This window comes from Polistes canadensis, unplaced genomic scaffold, assembly GCF_001313835.1.
Source record: "Polistes canadensis isolate GaletaPanama2010 unplaced genomic scaffold, ASM131383v1 scaffold_12, whole genome shotgun sequence".
In the NCBI taxonomy this organism is placed as follows: Eukaryota; Metazoa; Arthropoda; class Insecta; order Hymenoptera; family Vespidae; genus Polistes; species Polistes canadensis.
The window spans coordinates 579,642-597,146 of record NW_014569559.1 but is presented as its reverse complement, the minus strand read 5'-3'; the positions used below and the strand labels follow the sequence as shown (position 1 = coordinate 597,146).

Here is a 17,505-nt window from a genome sequence, read left to right as displayed (position 1 = left end):
TGTGAATGCCACAGATCTGTTTTGCTTCGTTATATATTAAACAATCAAATTCTGTTTCAATTTTTTTGAAATTTTTAATAATCATGCAATGGCTATATGAAAAACAATTTTTATTTTCTAATATGTTTGATATATAACAAAAAAGTACAATGTATTAATAGCATCATATAAATGAAAACAAATAGGACTTGTAATATAAGTTTCATTATTTCTTATGCATTACACATTTAATTAGAAAAGATATTCTTTATGGATTATTAATTATAAAATATTGATAATAATAATACACATGTATAATATATGTATATCTTGGTTGCTGCACCAATATTATAAAATATTGTACATAGATAATATATGTATTTTTACATATCACTGGCCTAAATAATAAAATCTTTAAACCCTACAATAAAGATAAAATGAACATTTACAAAAAATAATCTAATAAATAATGTAGACCAACAATATTCTCTCAAGTATTTTTGAAAATACTGTGATATTTTATTATTACTTAAAAAAAATTTCTAATATCAGATTTTTAATTAATGTTTCATAAATAGTTCAAATAAATAAGTTTATCTAATTAAATAAATTAAAAAGAAACAAACATATTTCATTTAAATAATATATAAATTAAGCAAAAGTATATATATATAGTTTATATTTTGAGCTTCTACTTGGACAAGTGTTTAAATGTATGCAACCAATAATTTAAAAAAAAGAGAATTCCTTTGTAGCGAGTACTCAAAATCATCCTATGTATTCTTTATAAAACACAAAATTTTAAATAACTTTCTTAAGTATTTTAGGTATAGAAATTAATTTAGTGTCTTTTTACAAAAAATTTACTATTTATTTCTAAAGTAATCATACATATATTATTATTCAAAATAATCTCAATTATTTTCAATGACTTTAGCCCATCTTTTGGGCAACTGCCGAATCCTTTTTGCTGATTTTTTCGTCTTCAAATTTTCTTAGCTCTCCGGAACATTCTCGACCAGAAAGATCAAAGTCGCCATTTCGAAATCTTTGATATAATTTTGTACAGATTTCCAGTGTTACTGCACCTTTTTCTTTAATTTAAAATCAAACAGTGCCATTTGAGTCTTGTTAAGACGGCGCTTTATTTAGTTCATTACCCTGAAATAGAATTGATACATATATATATATATTATCTTTGTATAATCACATCGAATGTTAAAAGCGATTAGAAAATAATTCAGTTGGTAGTGCATGTAAAAATACAATCAGAAATCATGAAAGTGTGTAAAAATCATCATAAGTAGTTATTTGATAGTTGAAATAGTATATTGAACATTTTTTTATACAACATACCTGTAAACATGCAGCTGCCTTTTTCAGGAAGCATTCTGAAAGAATAAGAATAACAAAATTTAATTAATAAGTTTTCAACTGCATTGTTAACGAAAATGCATAAAACATAATATTTCAGTTGGTAGTGCATGTATTAAATAATCATCAAAATCATGATATTGGTATGAGGTCATCACTAGAATATTATAAATATTTTTTTTTTTTTTTTTTTAATTTATTAAATTATATAAAAATTTTAGCTTACGTACATAATGATAGAATTTATATAAATTCTGATGTTTAACGATTAAGAATTGCATATGCATCGACAGTAGGGTCGAACACGTGGTTGAAATATTACTACTCATTTTCACTACCTTTTGAAAGAAAACAAAATTCGCGGTTTGTTCAAAATAAAATTTGTTATATTAATAATAATATATAATTATTAAAATATCGATGCATTTTTAGAAATATGTGATTATGTAAATATAAATAAAAAACTAATCTTCGTGGAACTTTCCATCAAGCTGCAGAGATGCTACACGAAAAATACAATATACTAGGAATGATGAGGTATCTTTAGAACATAATCTTTCTTTAGTGTTACAAAAGCGTTCTCTGGTGGTAAAAATTTCTATTAGTATACCTACCGGTAGAATGACGAATTAAAATTTAGTCTATTTATCAAAGGTTACCTTTAAACTAATTTAAATTGTCAATGACTGTTGATTACCTTGGACTTGGACACTCTGTAGAATAAAGTTCAAAAATAATTGAAGTTATTTTTAATATAGTTTTAATTCTAGTTTTTAATTATGGGTTCTGAAAATGTAAGTCCTGTTAAATATTTCCTCAGTGGAGGATTTGGTGGAATATGTACAGTGGTTGCTGGCCATCCCCTTGATACTATTAAAGTAAGATTACAATCTTAACCATATAAAATTAATACATTGTTTTATCTATTAATTATCTTTTCCTCTTTATATATATGACGTATATATATACTTTTTCTCTATTATAGGTATTTACTTGAATAAAATAATTTATACTATGTGATGTACTTATATTATTTATTATTTTTTAGGTACGTCTTCAAACTATGCCACTTGCTGGACCGAACGAAAAGCCTCTGTACACAGGTACATTTGATTGCGCTAGAAAAACTGTAACAAAAGAAGGAATACGTGGTTTATACAAGGGTATGCGCATTTTTTATATTATTAACATTATTATTAGATATAATAGTGTTTTATACATATGTTGTATACATATCTACATACCCTTAAACAGGTATAACTTAAAAATTACTTAGGTATGGGAGCGCCATTAGTTGGAGTGGCACCTATATTTGCTATGAGTTTTTTGGGTTATGGTGTTGGGAAAAAATTACAACAGAAGAGTCCAGATGATAAACTGACCATACCACAATTATTTTATGCCGGTGCATTTAGTGGAATATTTACAACTGTTATCATGGCACCTGGTGAACGGATAAAGTGTCTTTTACAAATACAACATGCAGATGCAGAGAAGAAATATAAAGGACCCCTTGATTGTGCCAAACAACTTTATCGAGAAGGAGGCCTTAGGAGTATTTATAAGGGTACATGTGCTACCCTTTTGAGAGGTTTGTTAATATGATAAATTACATTAATTATATTTGTACAGCGTATATAACTGCTTTAGCAGATATGTGTATCACACATTTTTACATAAAAGTTTTAATCAAACAATTGTTAAAGTAGATATTAAATATCATATTCGATGTACTTTTTTTTTAGTTCATCCAAATTTAGAATGTTTACCATAAATTAGATGCAAGTAAGATAGATTTGCTAACTTATAGCATTATCATTTTCATAATTTAATACTTTTGGCATTCCGTGTATACGTCTTCGCCTTATTTTTTTACATTGCAAACCACCCTTACGCAGAGCGTGGAAAACTCCCCAATTTTGTAGTCTCTTAGGTGTGAAACAACGTGGTGCTGTTTCTCTAATTCTATTCACCTGTTAAATAGACGAATTATGTGTTATAAATAGTTTAATTCGATAAATAATATTGTATGATTTTTACATACCAAATGTGGATTCCAAGTAGCCATAGCACACGTACAATCCCATGGATTACCATCCAGTTTGATATTTTGTACTCGAGATGGTTTATTTACTGTCCATAAGATTTTAAAAAAATCCCATGGTAATGTAGTTAATTTATTTTTCGTTAGAATAATTTCCTTCAATTCTTTTTGATATTGTGTACTGAATAATCCAGGTGGTATAAATTCCAAATCGTTATTAGATAAATCTATAAGTTTAACTTTTTCTAAACCATAAAACGCATCCATAGATATATGCTGAATGTGACAATAACTTAAATCTAAATCTATCAATCTTCCAAGATCTGAAAATGCATCGAAATCTACATTCGAAACATTTCCACGTATTTTTAAATATGCTAACGATGGCATTCCTTGCAAGATGAAACGTTCTAACAATGGTATTTCTACGTTATACAAATGTAATATCTTCAATTGCAGTAATCCTAATAGAGAGTTTCTTTGCAATTTTAATTTTGAACCTGTGCCTCCAAGATATAACTGTTTCGTTGTGTTCATAATTTCAAATGTACTGAAAAAAACGCTTGCATTATAATAAATTATCTAATTATTTACATATATATCTTGAAATGAAAATTACCTTGGAAATACAGAATCCATTGGATTTTCCCCAAAATCAGCCATCGTAAGTGCAGGGAATGGAGGAAAAGATAATTCAGATAAAAATGTTAGATTATTTCCAGTTAAATCTAATTGTTTCAACATCAATAAGCCTGCCAAATCTACGCTTTTTAACGTTAGCAATTGATTACTTGCTAAGGATAATAATTTTAGATTTGGTGTTCCATAAAAACAAAATTCTGGGATAAATCTGAGATTATTTTTTTCCAACGAAAGATAGAGAAGACTATCAAGGCCATCAAACATGTGCCAAGATATGTCTTTAAGCGCGCATTCGTATACCCTCAAATGTGTAAGGGCACGGAGTCCAGTGAAAAGGCCAGCATTTTCTCTGTAACCATCCATTTCTTGTTTGTAAATATCGTATGGAAGTATTTCTTTATCGTCACTTTCTCTACTATTTTGCTGACTCAGAAAAATTAATCGATGTCCTTTATGTTCATTAGTAGCACTTGTGACTACTTGCTCCGTAGAAAGTTTTTCATCGTTAGGTAAATTCATTGGTTTGATCACAAGATTTGCTTTATTCTTACTAGTTGTATTTAGGCTTGTTAATCTCACACGTTCTAAGTTCAAATACAGTAATGTCATTCCCAGTGGAAATAAAGCATCGCGTGCTAAAACTATACCACCTTTGGATTCATGTATATTTACATCTTTTACAGAAGGGTCATCATAGTCTATACCTTCAATAGTTAGAGACAGTAATTCAGTGAAACGTTGAAATGTTGTTGCTTTTAAAAAAATTTCTGCATCTCCTCTACCTGACCTAAGTATAGTGAGAACCTGCAATTATAAAGAAATATTTTTTTTATTCATTTTTGTTTTTATTATTACATTCTGTTATTGTTAATTCAATATTTGATCAATTGTTACCTGTATATCCGAAGGAAGCATACCCAAAAGTTTTTCATGTTCCTCTGCTACTACACACGTTGCAACTTTTAACAATTCATCACCTATGTGATTATTATAAAAGCTATAATCAGTATCATCCACTGTTGGGGTCTGTTAAACAGAAATTTATTAATGAAAAAGGAAAAACACTTCACAGTTGTGCTTCTTACATTACTCCTCTTTCTTGGTATAGTCCATTGATGTAGCGGCAGATCAGAAAATTTCTGTATTTCACAAGAACATCCTTGAGGACATTGCATCTCCCAAATATCACCGATATCTATTATTTGTCCCATACACTGTATCTGAATAATTAATTTCATGAATAATGAATAACACTTATATATTATTAGTTATATAGGAATAATTTTTATTAACATGACAAGGATGTATCGATTTAGATGTTCCTAATTAATTTAAATGTTATAAATTTGAGGATTAACAAATTTAATACTTAAATATATTTCTTAGATTTAAATGAAAGTTAAGTTATACTAAAATTTCTAATTTGTACCAATTATATAGAATTATGTACCCAAAAGAAAATGAAGAAATAAAGTAACGCAATTGCCATAATTATAAAAATTTTTCAATGCAGCACTATTTCTAAACCAAGTAACAGTCTGCTGTTCCAAAGGAAACTGAAATTTGTAAACTGTTATCTATCTTCCTCGATACCTCCTATCAAACAGGATGCGTTCTATCTATCCACCCACATACATTATATCCACTGTTATTAATTGTATGTAATATTTACGGACTGTTTCTGATTAGGAGAAATATTTTGAAACCTCTAATCAATATATTTTAATTACTAATATTATTACAGATGTTCCTGCAAGCGGAATGTATTTTATGACATATGAAACTCTACAAAGGTGGTTGACACCGGAGGGAGGAAAACTAGGTTTACTATCAACTATATTAGCAGGTGGTTTTGCCGGTGTTGCCAATTGGGTAGTTGGTATTCCACCAGATGTTTTAAAAAGTCGATTGCAAGCAGGTATGCATTTTTTAATAAACTATATTTCTGATCATTTTAGTTTTATTTATAAATTCGTATAAAATCAATTTGAGATTCTATACAATTAACAATTTTATAGCACCCGAAGGCACGTATACAAAAGGTATTCGCGAGGTGTTCGCGCGTTTGTTAAAAGAGGAAGGACCGAGAGCACTTTATAAAGGGTGCACACCCGTTATGTTACGTGCTTTTCCCGCAAATGCGGCATGTTTTCTAGGATTTGAAGCAGCTATGAATGTTTTAAATTGGGTGGCACCCAATTTATAAGATTCGATATATAATTTTTATACAAAATTATGCAATCTCATAAGCAGTACTAACAAAGTTAACAAATTAAACTTGTCTCATTTGTTGAACGATTATTGTTACTATAGTAGTGTAACTTTTAAGTATATGGTTTAATTGAAATGTTGCACTTTTAAAAAAACTATTTCTTTTTTTGTATATTAAATGTTTATAATGGTTTTCAAGATATATATATTACTATTTAACAAAGAAAAATCTTTCACGAAAATTAAATAATATCGTAGTTTATAAAAGAAACATAACATATCAATGAGATAATATTAAGGATATAAATCTTTTCTATCTACAACACTGCCATATATATATTATAAGATAACAAACTATTAATCCTATATTTTTTGAGTAAACGGTAAAAAAGTTAAATTCATTTTTGTATGTAAGAATGTATATTTGTATAATAATTTGTTAAATCAATATTTTGCCGAAGAAAATAATTTGATCCTTAGATGAACATGTTTTCTTTTAATTTAAAAGAAACAAGAAATAGAGATTAATATAATCTTTGATATATATATATTAATAAAGTAAACATATCAATTATTTAGGTTTTAGATATTATAATCTATTTTTATAGAAAAGATATATAGTACAAAGTGTTATTTATAAACTTTGTTATTTAAAATAGTAATGTATTGTACTGCTTTGTTTCATATATGTATATATCTTTATATACACAGATTTGTAATTAAATTTAATATTATAAAGCTCTATTTTGTTTATTTCATATATTAAGATGATTGTTAATTGTTTACAATATATACAACTAAAGTAATTTACTACAATATATCATATGATCTTAAAATATTAAATAAAATAAGAGATAAAAGATATTATTCTCTCCATATAATAATTCTGTAAAATTTCATATTATCTATGTAATATTTTTCTATATATATTATTATATCATTTAATTATTCTTCCCAGTCATCTGTGTCAGCTTGAGAATCATATTCGCTTGTAGCAGAATTTCTATCGGAAGCGTAGTTTTCACTCGACTTAGGTGGTGGTGGTGGTATCGAACTAGACATTCTCTCTAATGCCCCTGTTGCAGAGCCCGCAATACCTTTTCTTCTTAAAGCCAATTTAGCATGAAGATCTGCCATTAGGTCTCCACCTACCGAAGCTGATGACCAACGATTTTCCTTCTTATCAATCGGCACTGTGTGCCTCAATTTTGCTCTTCCAATTCCACCCGCATCACGTATCGCTGCCATCAAATCTGAGTGGTCATCTTTACTTATACTTTTTTTATTAGCTTGAGTGGATCTTTTTTCATTCTGCTTTTGCGAACTTTCATCTTTAGATGGCTTTTCTGTTGATGATGTAGATGGTGATGTTGAAGTTGGCGGTGGAGGCGGAGGCGGAGGTGGTGGAGGAGGAGGAGGAGGAGGCGGTGGTGGCGGAGGTGGTGGTGGTGGTGGTGGCATAGCCGATGGTGGTTGTATCGTCTTAGAGTTCGTTTCATTTGGTTCAGCATTATTAATATTTGCATGTGAAGTAATAGTTGCATTTACTGTTGATGACTTAGATTCAATTTTGGCCGATGGATTGTTCACAGTCAAATTGGGTAGATTAGAAACATTAGATTCGTTTGTATTTTGTGACCCAGTTTCTTCAATTAAAGGTGGCAAATCTAGTCGAACCGTAGGAGTAACAACAGCAGAAGATGGAGCGATAGGACTTTGTGAGCTCAAGTCTAAGTCGAATTTTTCATTATCCACAATCCCTGGTAAATCTGGTAGCATGAGTGGTACATTCATTTGTGGAACCTGGAAATATATATATATAAATAGATTAGAATATTTGTAAATTAATAAGGATATACAGATTTAAATATGTTACTATTACCTCTCCAAGCACTGGCGTATAAAGATAACCAGATGGCAAATCCATGTCTGACGAATGCCACGAATGTACGATTGAATCGGGTGCATCTTCTATTTGTTTTTTATCTGTAGACTTATTAGATGATAAAGCTTTTCTGTACGTGTTATTTACATTATCGAATAGTAGAAGTGCACTAACAGACGAAGGTAAAGACGGTACATATTGACGCGCATTCATATCGTTTTCTGCGTGTTCGTTATTTTTATATCTAACGTAGTAAAACTGCAACTTTTCTTGCAGATTGACATTCATTGCATACTGGCTATCTTCGGTATTCATACTAGTAGGTAGATGTGTTTCGTGCCTGCCCTTTGTTGGTATTGAATACTTGTAAATATTTGGTGTATTACTAATATTATCACGTTGCAACGGTATAGCCATTTTATATTCATTGTATGTATGATTAGCAGGATATTTAGCAGCAGAATATATTTTGATAGCCTTTAAATTTAAATTAGATTGCAAGTAGTGCAATTGATTTTCTAATTTTATAGCTCTATTTCTTATATCTGAAAGTCTGTAAAGAGTAAATAGTATCTAATGAAATAAATTAAATTTGATAAGAATTTGTTGCTACAAGAAACAATGCGTGAAAGATACCTTTGAGAATTTTCAGTAAGCCTCTTTTCTATGCAATTAAATATATATAATACCGCAGAATCTAAATTATCTAATGCCTCAGTTATCTGAACTATTGTTTCTTCGTGCCTCAAATTATTAGATATAATCCCTAAAAATAATATAACAATTAAGTACATGTTCATAATAATTTGATTTAGTAAAAAGTAGATAATGCAATAAATAGATTACCGATTTCTATATGTTTCGGCATGTTGTAATAGATTTCTATAAAATTGCATTAAATACATGAACAATGCATCCAGTTAGGTTAAGGTCAGTTTTGACAAGTTACTGCTACTATGGTAAAGTAGAGTTTCAGCGAGTAATTAGTTTCAAAGTTCTACTGAAAGATGACAGTAACAAGCACTTACCAACCGAGCGCTCGGTTGGTAATACCGATAATTTAAAATTTAAAAAATGAAATCTCAAAAATATTCATCTACTCTATCAAATGAAATAAATAAAAATGACAGAAACTCGTTGCTAATTACAATTAAAAATGAAATAGTTCGTAAAATTATTGAAGCCAAAACCTTGTTTTAAATACCAAAAATAAAAAGAAAGTATTAAAAAAATGGAAGAATAAAAATGAGAAGGATGAAAATAAATGTCTGTAGGAAAACAAAGAGTCAGACGAACGACAGGATGCAGGATAATGGAGATTATTCTTAGCTAGTTTTGCAAGTAGTAAAACACTTGACCTTGGTTGGAGTGATACGGTCAACGATTCGCCACCTTCTAACCTGAGGAACTTACTCACATAGGTAGGATGAACAACGAAGATACATTTTTTCTCGTTGCAGACCCACGTCATCATTCGTGTATTTGCACATTTTTCATGACTTGATTAACACCGTAGGTCGAGGATATTCGTCGTGTATATGTATATCGATGAAAACATTTTCACGACGTAAAAAAAAGCTATATATACATATATGCATCATTGCAATACGCATCGCGGGTTTTCCCCTTCGAATCTTGAAAGACACAAAATTTTAATTAAAATAGAATAGTTCACTTTTATGAATTATAACTTTGTACATAAATAATTTTATAGGCGTCCTTGATATATATCTGGAAATAAAATTTTGATTAAATCGTACAACGATCACTTTCTATAAATAATTAATATCTTTCATGATGCACACAAGAATTTTTTTTCCTATTCGCATAATTACGAATTACAAATATTGCGACACAATTACAACACGAATTTTCTTTTCTTCTTTCTCTGAGAATTCATGAACATTTCCATCGTGAACTTTTAAAAGTACAATTTCATCTGTGCAAAATAAGAAGATAGAGATAATAAAAAGAAAATAAAAAACCAAACGCATAATTCGAAGTAAGTTTCGGAATGAAAATTTTTCAAATTTGAGATACGTAGATCGATTTTAAAAATTGTGTACGTTAATCGGTTTTACAATCGCGTGCATCCTTATAGGGAAAGATAGATACGTATTCGGCATTTTTATGAGTGTTTCTCCATGCAAAATACTGGTTCTTTTCGCTCGCGTATGTGTATCACATATACAAAAAGATACAGATGCATCGTATGCACGAATGCAACAGGACAATAGTCGGGGAAGTCTCGAAGAGAACATGTACTAGGTATATAAAGCCTGAGGAAACCAGACTGGATATCAGTCTTCAACATGTTGCGTCCACTGCATTTCGTAAGTGATTTCTTCTAAACATCTTCAAAGTATTTCATTTGATTTCGTTTTTTTAAGCGAAATTCATTTCCCGAAGTATATTTTTATTGTTTTTCTTTTTGTTTTTATTTTTTCGTACAAAGATTTCGAAGGCATTTTGTCGCTAATGACCAAAGAGTACGTCAACTAATTAGTTGACTGGTACTAATCCTTCGCACTTCGATGATTGCCTTCAGGTGTTGCTTTTGTTGGCGATAGCCTTTGTGGTGTCTGTGCCGGTGCCAGACCAAGTAGCCGAGAACATACCGAGTAACATAGAGGAGAGAGCACAAGCGAATGATTTAGAAGCTGACGCTAGCTATTGGGGGTGAGTTTTACAAAAAAAGATATAATCTCTTTAATAAAAATCATCCTTCAAAAAGAAATCTCATTTAAGTTTTAATATATAAAAATTACTTTACATGTTTGTATGGGTGCTCATATATACGCAAATGTTTTCGTATGCGACATTTGTTATCTGAATTTACGTGATTTGTCTGGCATACTAACATCGAAGTAAACAGTTGCATTTCACGTGACGAGTATACATTCAAACGCATTTGCATTGAATTTTATTCGAAAAGGGTACATTGACTCGATCATTTTTTAAATACGATCATTATAATATTGTATAAAAATTATTCTACGTGTATACTTCGAAATTATTTTGTTAAAATAAAAGAGAGAGATAGAAATATGCGTTACTGATGAAATTATTAATTATATATTATTGCAGATACGCAAGACCATGGAGATATGGTTGGGGTGGCGGATTGTACGGGAGAGGATGGGGTTGGGGTGGCAGAGGCTGGGGTGGCGGATGGTACGGAAGAGGATGGGGTGGCAGAGGTTGGGGATGGTGGTAAAATCAGATGATTAGCAACCATTCTGGATCCGACGACGGAATTTACAATATTATAATATATGTTTATAAAAAGAAATAGCAAAGCGAACGATATGTATTATTAAGAAACGTCCATGTCTTCTTTAATTAGAAAATGTGAAAAGAACAACAACGAAAAATAACTTATAAAAAGAGAATAAAAATTATGAAAGATTGAAAGATGAAAACTTTACTATGACGATTTCCAATGACATTTTATTTATAGATAATCATCCTTAAAACGATTTCCTTCAAATATTAAATTCGCTAATGAATATTCTAATGAAACGTTGTCACAATAGTTTCAAGAATCAAATCAAATAAAGATTCTGACTCAACGCGTGCATACTCTAACACAACGTATATGTGAACGTAAGCGTATATATAATATTTTTTTCAAGTTTTTTAGATTTTTTGTTAGTTTGTTAACCCTTTCGTTACTAGCAATCCCTATATGGGTAGTTCATGCAACGATACGATATGTATGAGTATGATACGTATGTTCTAAGAAAAGGGTTAATCCCAGATTGTAGTCCTTGCAATCTGTTCAAGAGATATCCAACAAATTGAATTAGTAGTTATGGGAAGCATGTAGTTGCCATTCCAAGTGGAGTAGCAATGTTTTTAAACATAGAACATAATATTATATTAATAACGTTACCATCTTGACACACGTCATTGTATCAACAAATTCAGCGATCGAATAAATTGGCATTGGCAATCACAAGCAGGTGAATACGATATGGAAATAACTCGAAGGTCTAAGAAAAAGTGGATAACGAGTGGGTACGGAGGTTGAATTTATAAGCTCGTACATTAGAAAACATATTATGACAACGTCTTGACGTATTACACGGATCCAAAGATGGATCATTTTGGTTTACCAGGTTAATTATCGCGTTCGTCGAGCGTCATTGTACGATTAGCGTGCTCTCCTTTGACGTCATTGTTACATATAAATACTCAATAGCTCTTCTTTTCCCTCATAAACTTATCGTGAAGCTAGTACGACGGATCTACTACTGAAACTATCGATACTTATACCTTATCATTAGTTCTTGCTAAGAAACAACTACGAAGGTTTGAAAGAAAATAGAAGATCAATTGGAATTCATCGAAAATGGTAAGAATAAACACATTTGATTTGAAAAGGGAAAATAAAATGTAAATAAAGCAAAATATTGCATCGCATATGTCGTCAAGATGAATTGGAATATTTTCTTTGAAAAAAATTATGATAGAATGAAGAACCATTTGGTTATTTTTCTTTTTTGTATTTCCAGGTTGCTACCAAAGTTTTCGTATTTGCGTATTTCCTCGCTGTTAGCTGCTGCTACGCGTCTCCGATCAACAGAGCATCAATCATCCAACCGGTGATTATTGTTCCAACTATTCTAGATCAGGAGACAAATTCTGATGTGTTCCTTAACGATGAAGGAAAAGAAGAAGTGATTGTACCCTCGGTACTTCTCATTCTCGATGATTACTCGAACGATTCAGAAAACTTGTTCTCAAAGGAAATCATTGATTCGGGTTCAAGGAAAATCGAGAAACGCGACGTGATCGAAGAATCTACGAAAGATGATCTCGAAACTGCAGCTGGTACCAATGTTCTTCGACCTCTTTTCGTTTATCGTCAACAACTCGCTTACAGGCAACGTCTAAGGGAAGCTACTCGTCGTGGAAATCGTTTTTGAATCGAATTTAAGCTAAGTTTTGAAACATCTGAAATGACGAGGACACGATTCAAATAGATCTGATTTATTTAGATCATGAATTATTGATCAAAAGCCTAATCGTGGAAAATAATCGATTACGATGAAAGTACTTCTTCAATCGAATGGCTTACCAAAGAATGAACAAGACAAGGAACGATCGAAATAAGTTCTGCGAAGGAAACGATGATTAATTTATTAGAAAATATAGAGGAAGGATATTCGAGGATTTCGGATGATAAGAAATGATAATTGATTTGGTGAAATGATCATTCTGCTTTTACGAGTGCTAGTAAATAACGAGGATTAATAAAAGTTCATCTCGCGAAGTGTTCAACGAGGTGATTGGAAAGAAATATCGACTGAGAATAATCATGAAAATGTTTCCTACAAAAAAAAACAAAAAAGATTAGAATTGTAAGCATTTAATATTTAGAAAATAAGATGCTGATACCAAAGTTAGAATAATTTCAGTGTTATAAGTCTTGCAGTCATATTCTTGACAGATTCGAGTACTTATGACTATTGTGATACGATTATGTTATTAAATATAAGTTAGTTTAATAAACAATATTTCAAAATAAAGATATTACTCTTTTGCGTGATCAAATATATCTTTTATTTTTATTTGTTCCATACATAAATATATTCCATTAAACGACAAATATAAGAATTAAACTTATAGAATATTAGTCGTTGACGACGTTGTTATCTTCCAGAAAATATCGGATATTTAAGGAACCTGCGATATGATTCTTGTTTATAAGCTGGTATCTGTTCATCTACCTGCCAGTCATGACGTCGATACCAGTAAGGTGCAGAATAACGTCTATCTTCCTCCGTTTGAAGATCTTCTTCGACGTTCGAAGATCGTCCATTCTTGACGTTGCTCAAATCTGTCGACCAGGTTGATCCTTTATTACTGACGTCACGATTCAAACGAGCAACTATCAGACTTGGATCAAAGAGAATATCCTGAAAGGAATCAACGGTGTCATCATCCTTTCCACTTGTTTCTATTGTCGTTGTATTTTCAGTTTTAGCATCGATGGAACTTGATGTTGTAGACGTGTTTGTTTTCAAATCTTGGCCTCCAACTCGATGATTGATATCCAACAAGAATAGAAGACCAATGGCAAGAATAATCCAAGTCATTTTTAATGATTTTTCTATCTATTCGTATTCGTTACAGTTATTTGTATCGACTAACACGTTTCACCGATACCATGCTTGCTTTTATACTCGAGAACGTACTATTCTTTACTAAGTTGATGATTGCTAAACATTTTAAGGTTTTGGTGGCGTCGTTAACCGTGCGCTAAGTGACGAAGCGTTATGTTCGAAGAATCAACGTTCGAGATAAAGTTTACAAAGAGTTCACATTTTTTATTCTTTTTTTTTGTCAACAAAAAGATACCCACGGAACAAAACAGTAAGTTAATTTAATCAAGAAGCAGTTAAGATGATCTTGAATAACGTGGACTTGTTAATTTTGTCGATGTAGTAAGAATTAACAATTGGATCGTTTGAAGTTTAGAAAATTGATTATTTTCAAAGTCACATATATATATTAATGAGCACTAAGGACTAATAACAATTTAAGATGTATTTTTTAATACGACGAAAAATGTTAGAAATGGTCAAATAAAAATATACAATATTTTTTAACAAAGTAGATCTTCAAGGAAGTCATTTCTATTGCGTATCAAAAGTTTTCTTCGGCAAAGGTAGATCATCGATGGATCGTACGAACAAACAGTACACACGTCACTTAGCAAAGTGGCGATAATTGTTTCGGTACCTTATATAAAACCCGAACTGACCGTTATAAGAGACTCAGAGGTATCACAACTTTTGGAGTCGACTTAGAATCGAACGAATTCTCTACGAGATGAAGTACTTGTCCTCGGTACGTTGACTACCTGTGCTTTTCTACCTGTTAATAAATAACAACGTCGATTAGTATTTATTCGCAAAACGATCGATTTCAGAAACCTGTACAAATTTTAATATCATAATTAAAGTGTTGGCAAATTTGTTATTGGAAAAATTCAATTCTCCTAAATATCCTTTAATAAAAATTCTTAAAAAAAAAAAGATTATATTCGATAACAAACAAGAGTGATATCATATTAAATATCAGTGCGCAATAATATGCAAGAACATATTTCTGAGATCGATGAGAGCTCGTTCATTCATTGCTACGTTTTGATGCTTCAGTTTAAGTGGACACTTCTGTTTCCTGGTCTGACATTGATTCTTGGAGGAGGAAGTGTTTACGCCAAGCCTTTGAATAGCGAAGATGTCGAGAGCCTGCTTCCTGCAACCCCGCAAACCACGAATGAAACAGTGGCTGCCATTATTCAGGACCCAGTTGTGAAAAATGCAGTTCAATATGCAGTCGGTAATGGATCTTTATCAGGGTTGGTTGTTAAAAAGCACGTTGTCATTATACCTGCTAATGCACCTGATCAGGTTAGTCAAATAAATAATATATTTTAATAATGACTTTTTATTTATTATTAATCCTTTTGTTTTTTTTTTTTTTTTTTAGATACTTTCCCATAGACAGCAAATTCTCGTAGCACCTACGTCGCACTTGGAAGACATACGGAAAAATATCACTGAAGACCTTCAAACGGAAACTGAATTACCGGAAGATAATCGATCGGAAGAGTTAGTATTAACGTATCAGCCAATGATCGAGGATGATGCAAATGAGGTTTGTATAAGTTGGAGGCAAACGACGATATAAAGCTGGAACGTTTAATTTCTATTCATGGATTTATTATAATATTTATCTATAGGAATTCGATTCCGAGAATAAACTTTGAACATACGAAGCAACGGAAAGAGCATCTGCTTTTATACGTAATCACTTTATATTAAAAAAATTATTCAATGTTCTAGGAAAGTGAAAGTACTTGGTACTTGGAAAATCACGATACTACGTTGTCCAATGATATCGTAAAAGATCCGAACGATCATCACGATAAATTGAAAGACATTTTACCAAGTATCAAACCTCAAGTCGAATTACCGGAAGGTACGGTAACGCAAAAGATAAATGTATCAAAGATCGCCGATAAGGATATACCTGTACCGGTAGTTGCAGTACTCGATCCTTCGAAAGAAACAAACGATAAGATCGAGAGTTCGATCGTAGCTCTGCTACCGAATATCAATCCGAGCACTGTGAACGATCAATTGAATTATTTGGAAGCTAATCGGAAGGAAATTCAAAGAGATGTGCAACGATACATCGACGAGTCTTCTTTGAGTATAGATCCGGAAATTTGGAAACGTTCTGTGGAGGGTGAACCTGAGGTAACAAAATATGAATGATTGAAAAAGAGTTTTTTTTAAAGATTACAAAACAGGAATGGACATACGAAGAAGGAATAACATTCAGAGTCATTTTCATTTATAATAATCTTTATTGTTTCAATGACAGATCGGATCTTCTTCTACGACCTACGATTCACAGATTCAAAATGTAGATTATTTAGAAACCGAGAAATACAATTTACCAACGATCATTCTCGTTCCACGAGATGTCCAGTTGCCGTATATCTGGAAATCGAAAGATAATCAAAATAATCCTTCGAAGGATAACGAGGAGAATATGAGCACCGCAGAGGATATTGTTTTTAGACCGTTGTTTAGATTTCGACAGGAAGCACGTCGTAGGTCCGATGCTTATAGCAATCGAGGATACAATTCCTATCAAAATTATAATTCATATTCTAGACGTCGATACAGACCACGATATTCCTATGATTATTATTAATTATTAATTATTAACGAGAAATAAATTCGATTATTCGATCGCGTTATGTAATCGTATGGAAATATTGACATACTTATAATAATTATTATTATTGATTATCTTCATCTCTAATTTATGACGTTACTTTAATAAATTGTATCTTAATGAAATATCGTAAACACCTACATTCCTGCATTCGTATCAATTTTATCTTTCTCTCTCTCTCTCTCTCTCTCTCTCTCTCTCTCTCTCTCTCTCTCTCTCACTTTCTCTCACTTTCTTTCTCTTTCTTTTCCTTTTTCTTTCTTACGTAGAAATGCATCCGAGATAATATGTAATCAAAACTTTTAATTAATATTTCACGTTTTTAATACGTCATCCGAACGATTAGTCATTGACGAATATAACTAATCGCGACTAATCTGCGTAGACTTTAAACGATATTTATACTGTTCTAATTGTGCGTGACAAAGTGTTTAGCATATTAAAAGATACGAGGGATTTCGAGATAGTCTTGGTTGTTTACGTTATGAACATTCATCTACTTACTATACTGTCGAGATAAACGAATTCGTTTAAATACCGAATGAAAATTGTTTTAATATCATTCAGCTTCCATTACCAAATTATGTAATCGTAAAACCCGGAGTAA

The 17,505-nt window shown here is 31.2% G+C and overlaps 6 protein-coding genes and 1 long non-coding RNA gene across 7 annotated transcripts; 4 read left to right on the top strand and 3 right to left on the bottom strand.

Annotated features, from left to right (window-relative positions):
• Positions 1–837: 837 nt before the first annotated feature.
• On the bottom strand, positions 838–1,955 carry LOC106793279. Its single transcript, XR_001382396.1, has 3 exons — positions 1,584–1,955; positions 1,336–1,370; positions 838–1,140 (listed from the first exon to the last, which is right to left on the bottom strand). It is a non-coding gene; the product is annotated as an uncharacterized LOC106793279 (long non-coding RNA).
• Positions 1,956–2,045: 90 nt separating this feature from the next.
• LOC106793278 (congested-like trachea protein) lies at positions 2,046–7,110 on the top strand. The gene is made up of 5 exons (XM_014760080.1): positions 2,046–2,231; positions 2,402–2,516; positions 2,630–2,944; positions 5,784–5,957; positions 6,058–7,110. Exons 1-5 carry the CDS (start codon positions 2,133–2,135, stop codon positions 6,243–6,245), a joined length of 891 nt encoding a protein of 296 aa, XP_014615566.1. The 5' UTR covers positions 2,046–2,132; the 3' UTR covers positions 6,246–7,110.
• Positions 2,867–5,717, bottom strand: LOC106793276 (insulin-like growth factor-binding protein complex acid labile subunit). Its single transcript, XM_014760078.1, has 6 exons — positions 5,490–5,717; positions 5,125–5,259; positions 4,934–5,065; positions 4,017–4,843; positions 3,398–3,947; positions 2,867–3,326 (listed from the first exon to the last, which is right to left on the bottom strand). Exons 1-6 carry the CDS (start codon positions 5,526–5,528, stop codon positions 3,153–3,155), a joined length of 1,857 nt encoding a protein of 618 aa, XP_014615564.1. The 5' UTR covers positions 5,529–5,717; the 3' UTR covers positions 2,867–3,152.
• LOC106793277 (WAS protein family homolog 1-like) lies at positions 6,985–9,075 on the bottom strand. The gene is made up of 4 exons (XM_014760079.1): positions 8,982–9,075; positions 8,772–8,901; positions 8,133–8,688; positions 6,985–8,053 (listed from the first exon to the last, which is right to left on the bottom strand). Exons 1-4 carry the CDS (start codon positions 9,001–9,003, stop codon positions 7,196–7,198), a joined length of 1,566 nt encoding a protein of 521 aa, XP_014615565.1. The 5' UTR covers positions 9,004–9,075; the 3' UTR covers positions 6,985–7,195.
• Positions 9,076–10,273: 1,198 nt separating this feature from the next.
• Positions 10,274–11,543, top strand: LOC106793170 (neuropeptide-like protein 32). The gene is made up of 3 exons (XM_014759861.1): positions 10,274–10,468; positions 10,684–10,814; positions 11,223–11,543. The coding sequence occupies exons 1-3, from the start codon at positions 10,448–10,450 to the stop codon at positions 11,350–11,352; spliced, it is 282 nt and encodes a 93-aa protein (XP_014615347.1). The 5' UTR covers positions 10,274–10,447; the 3' UTR covers positions 11,353–11,543.
• An 833-nt stretch (positions 11,544–12,376) lies between these two features.
• On the top strand, positions 12,377–13,528 carry LOC106793171. The gene is made up of 2 exons (XM_014759862.1): positions 12,377–12,492; positions 12,653–13,528. The coding sequence occupies exons 1-2, from the start codon at positions 12,490–12,492 to the stop codon at positions 13,064–13,066; spliced, it is 417 nt and encodes a 138-aa protein (XP_014615348.1). The 5' UTR covers positions 12,377–12,489; the 3' UTR covers positions 13,067–13,528.
• A 1,447-nt stretch (positions 13,529–14,975) lies between these two features.
• On the top strand, positions 14,976–17,041 carry LOC106793186. Its single transcript, XM_014759899.1, has 5 exons — positions 14,976–14,993; positions 15,305–15,559; positions 15,639–15,806; positions 15,995–16,411; positions 16,539–17,041. The coding sequence occupies exons 1-5, from the start codon at positions 14,976–14,978 to the stop codon at positions 16,872–16,874; spliced, it is 1,194 nt and encodes a 397-aa protein (XP_014615385.1). The 3' UTR covers positions 16,875–17,041.
• The last annotated feature ends 464 nt before the right edge of the window (positions 17,042–17,505 follow it).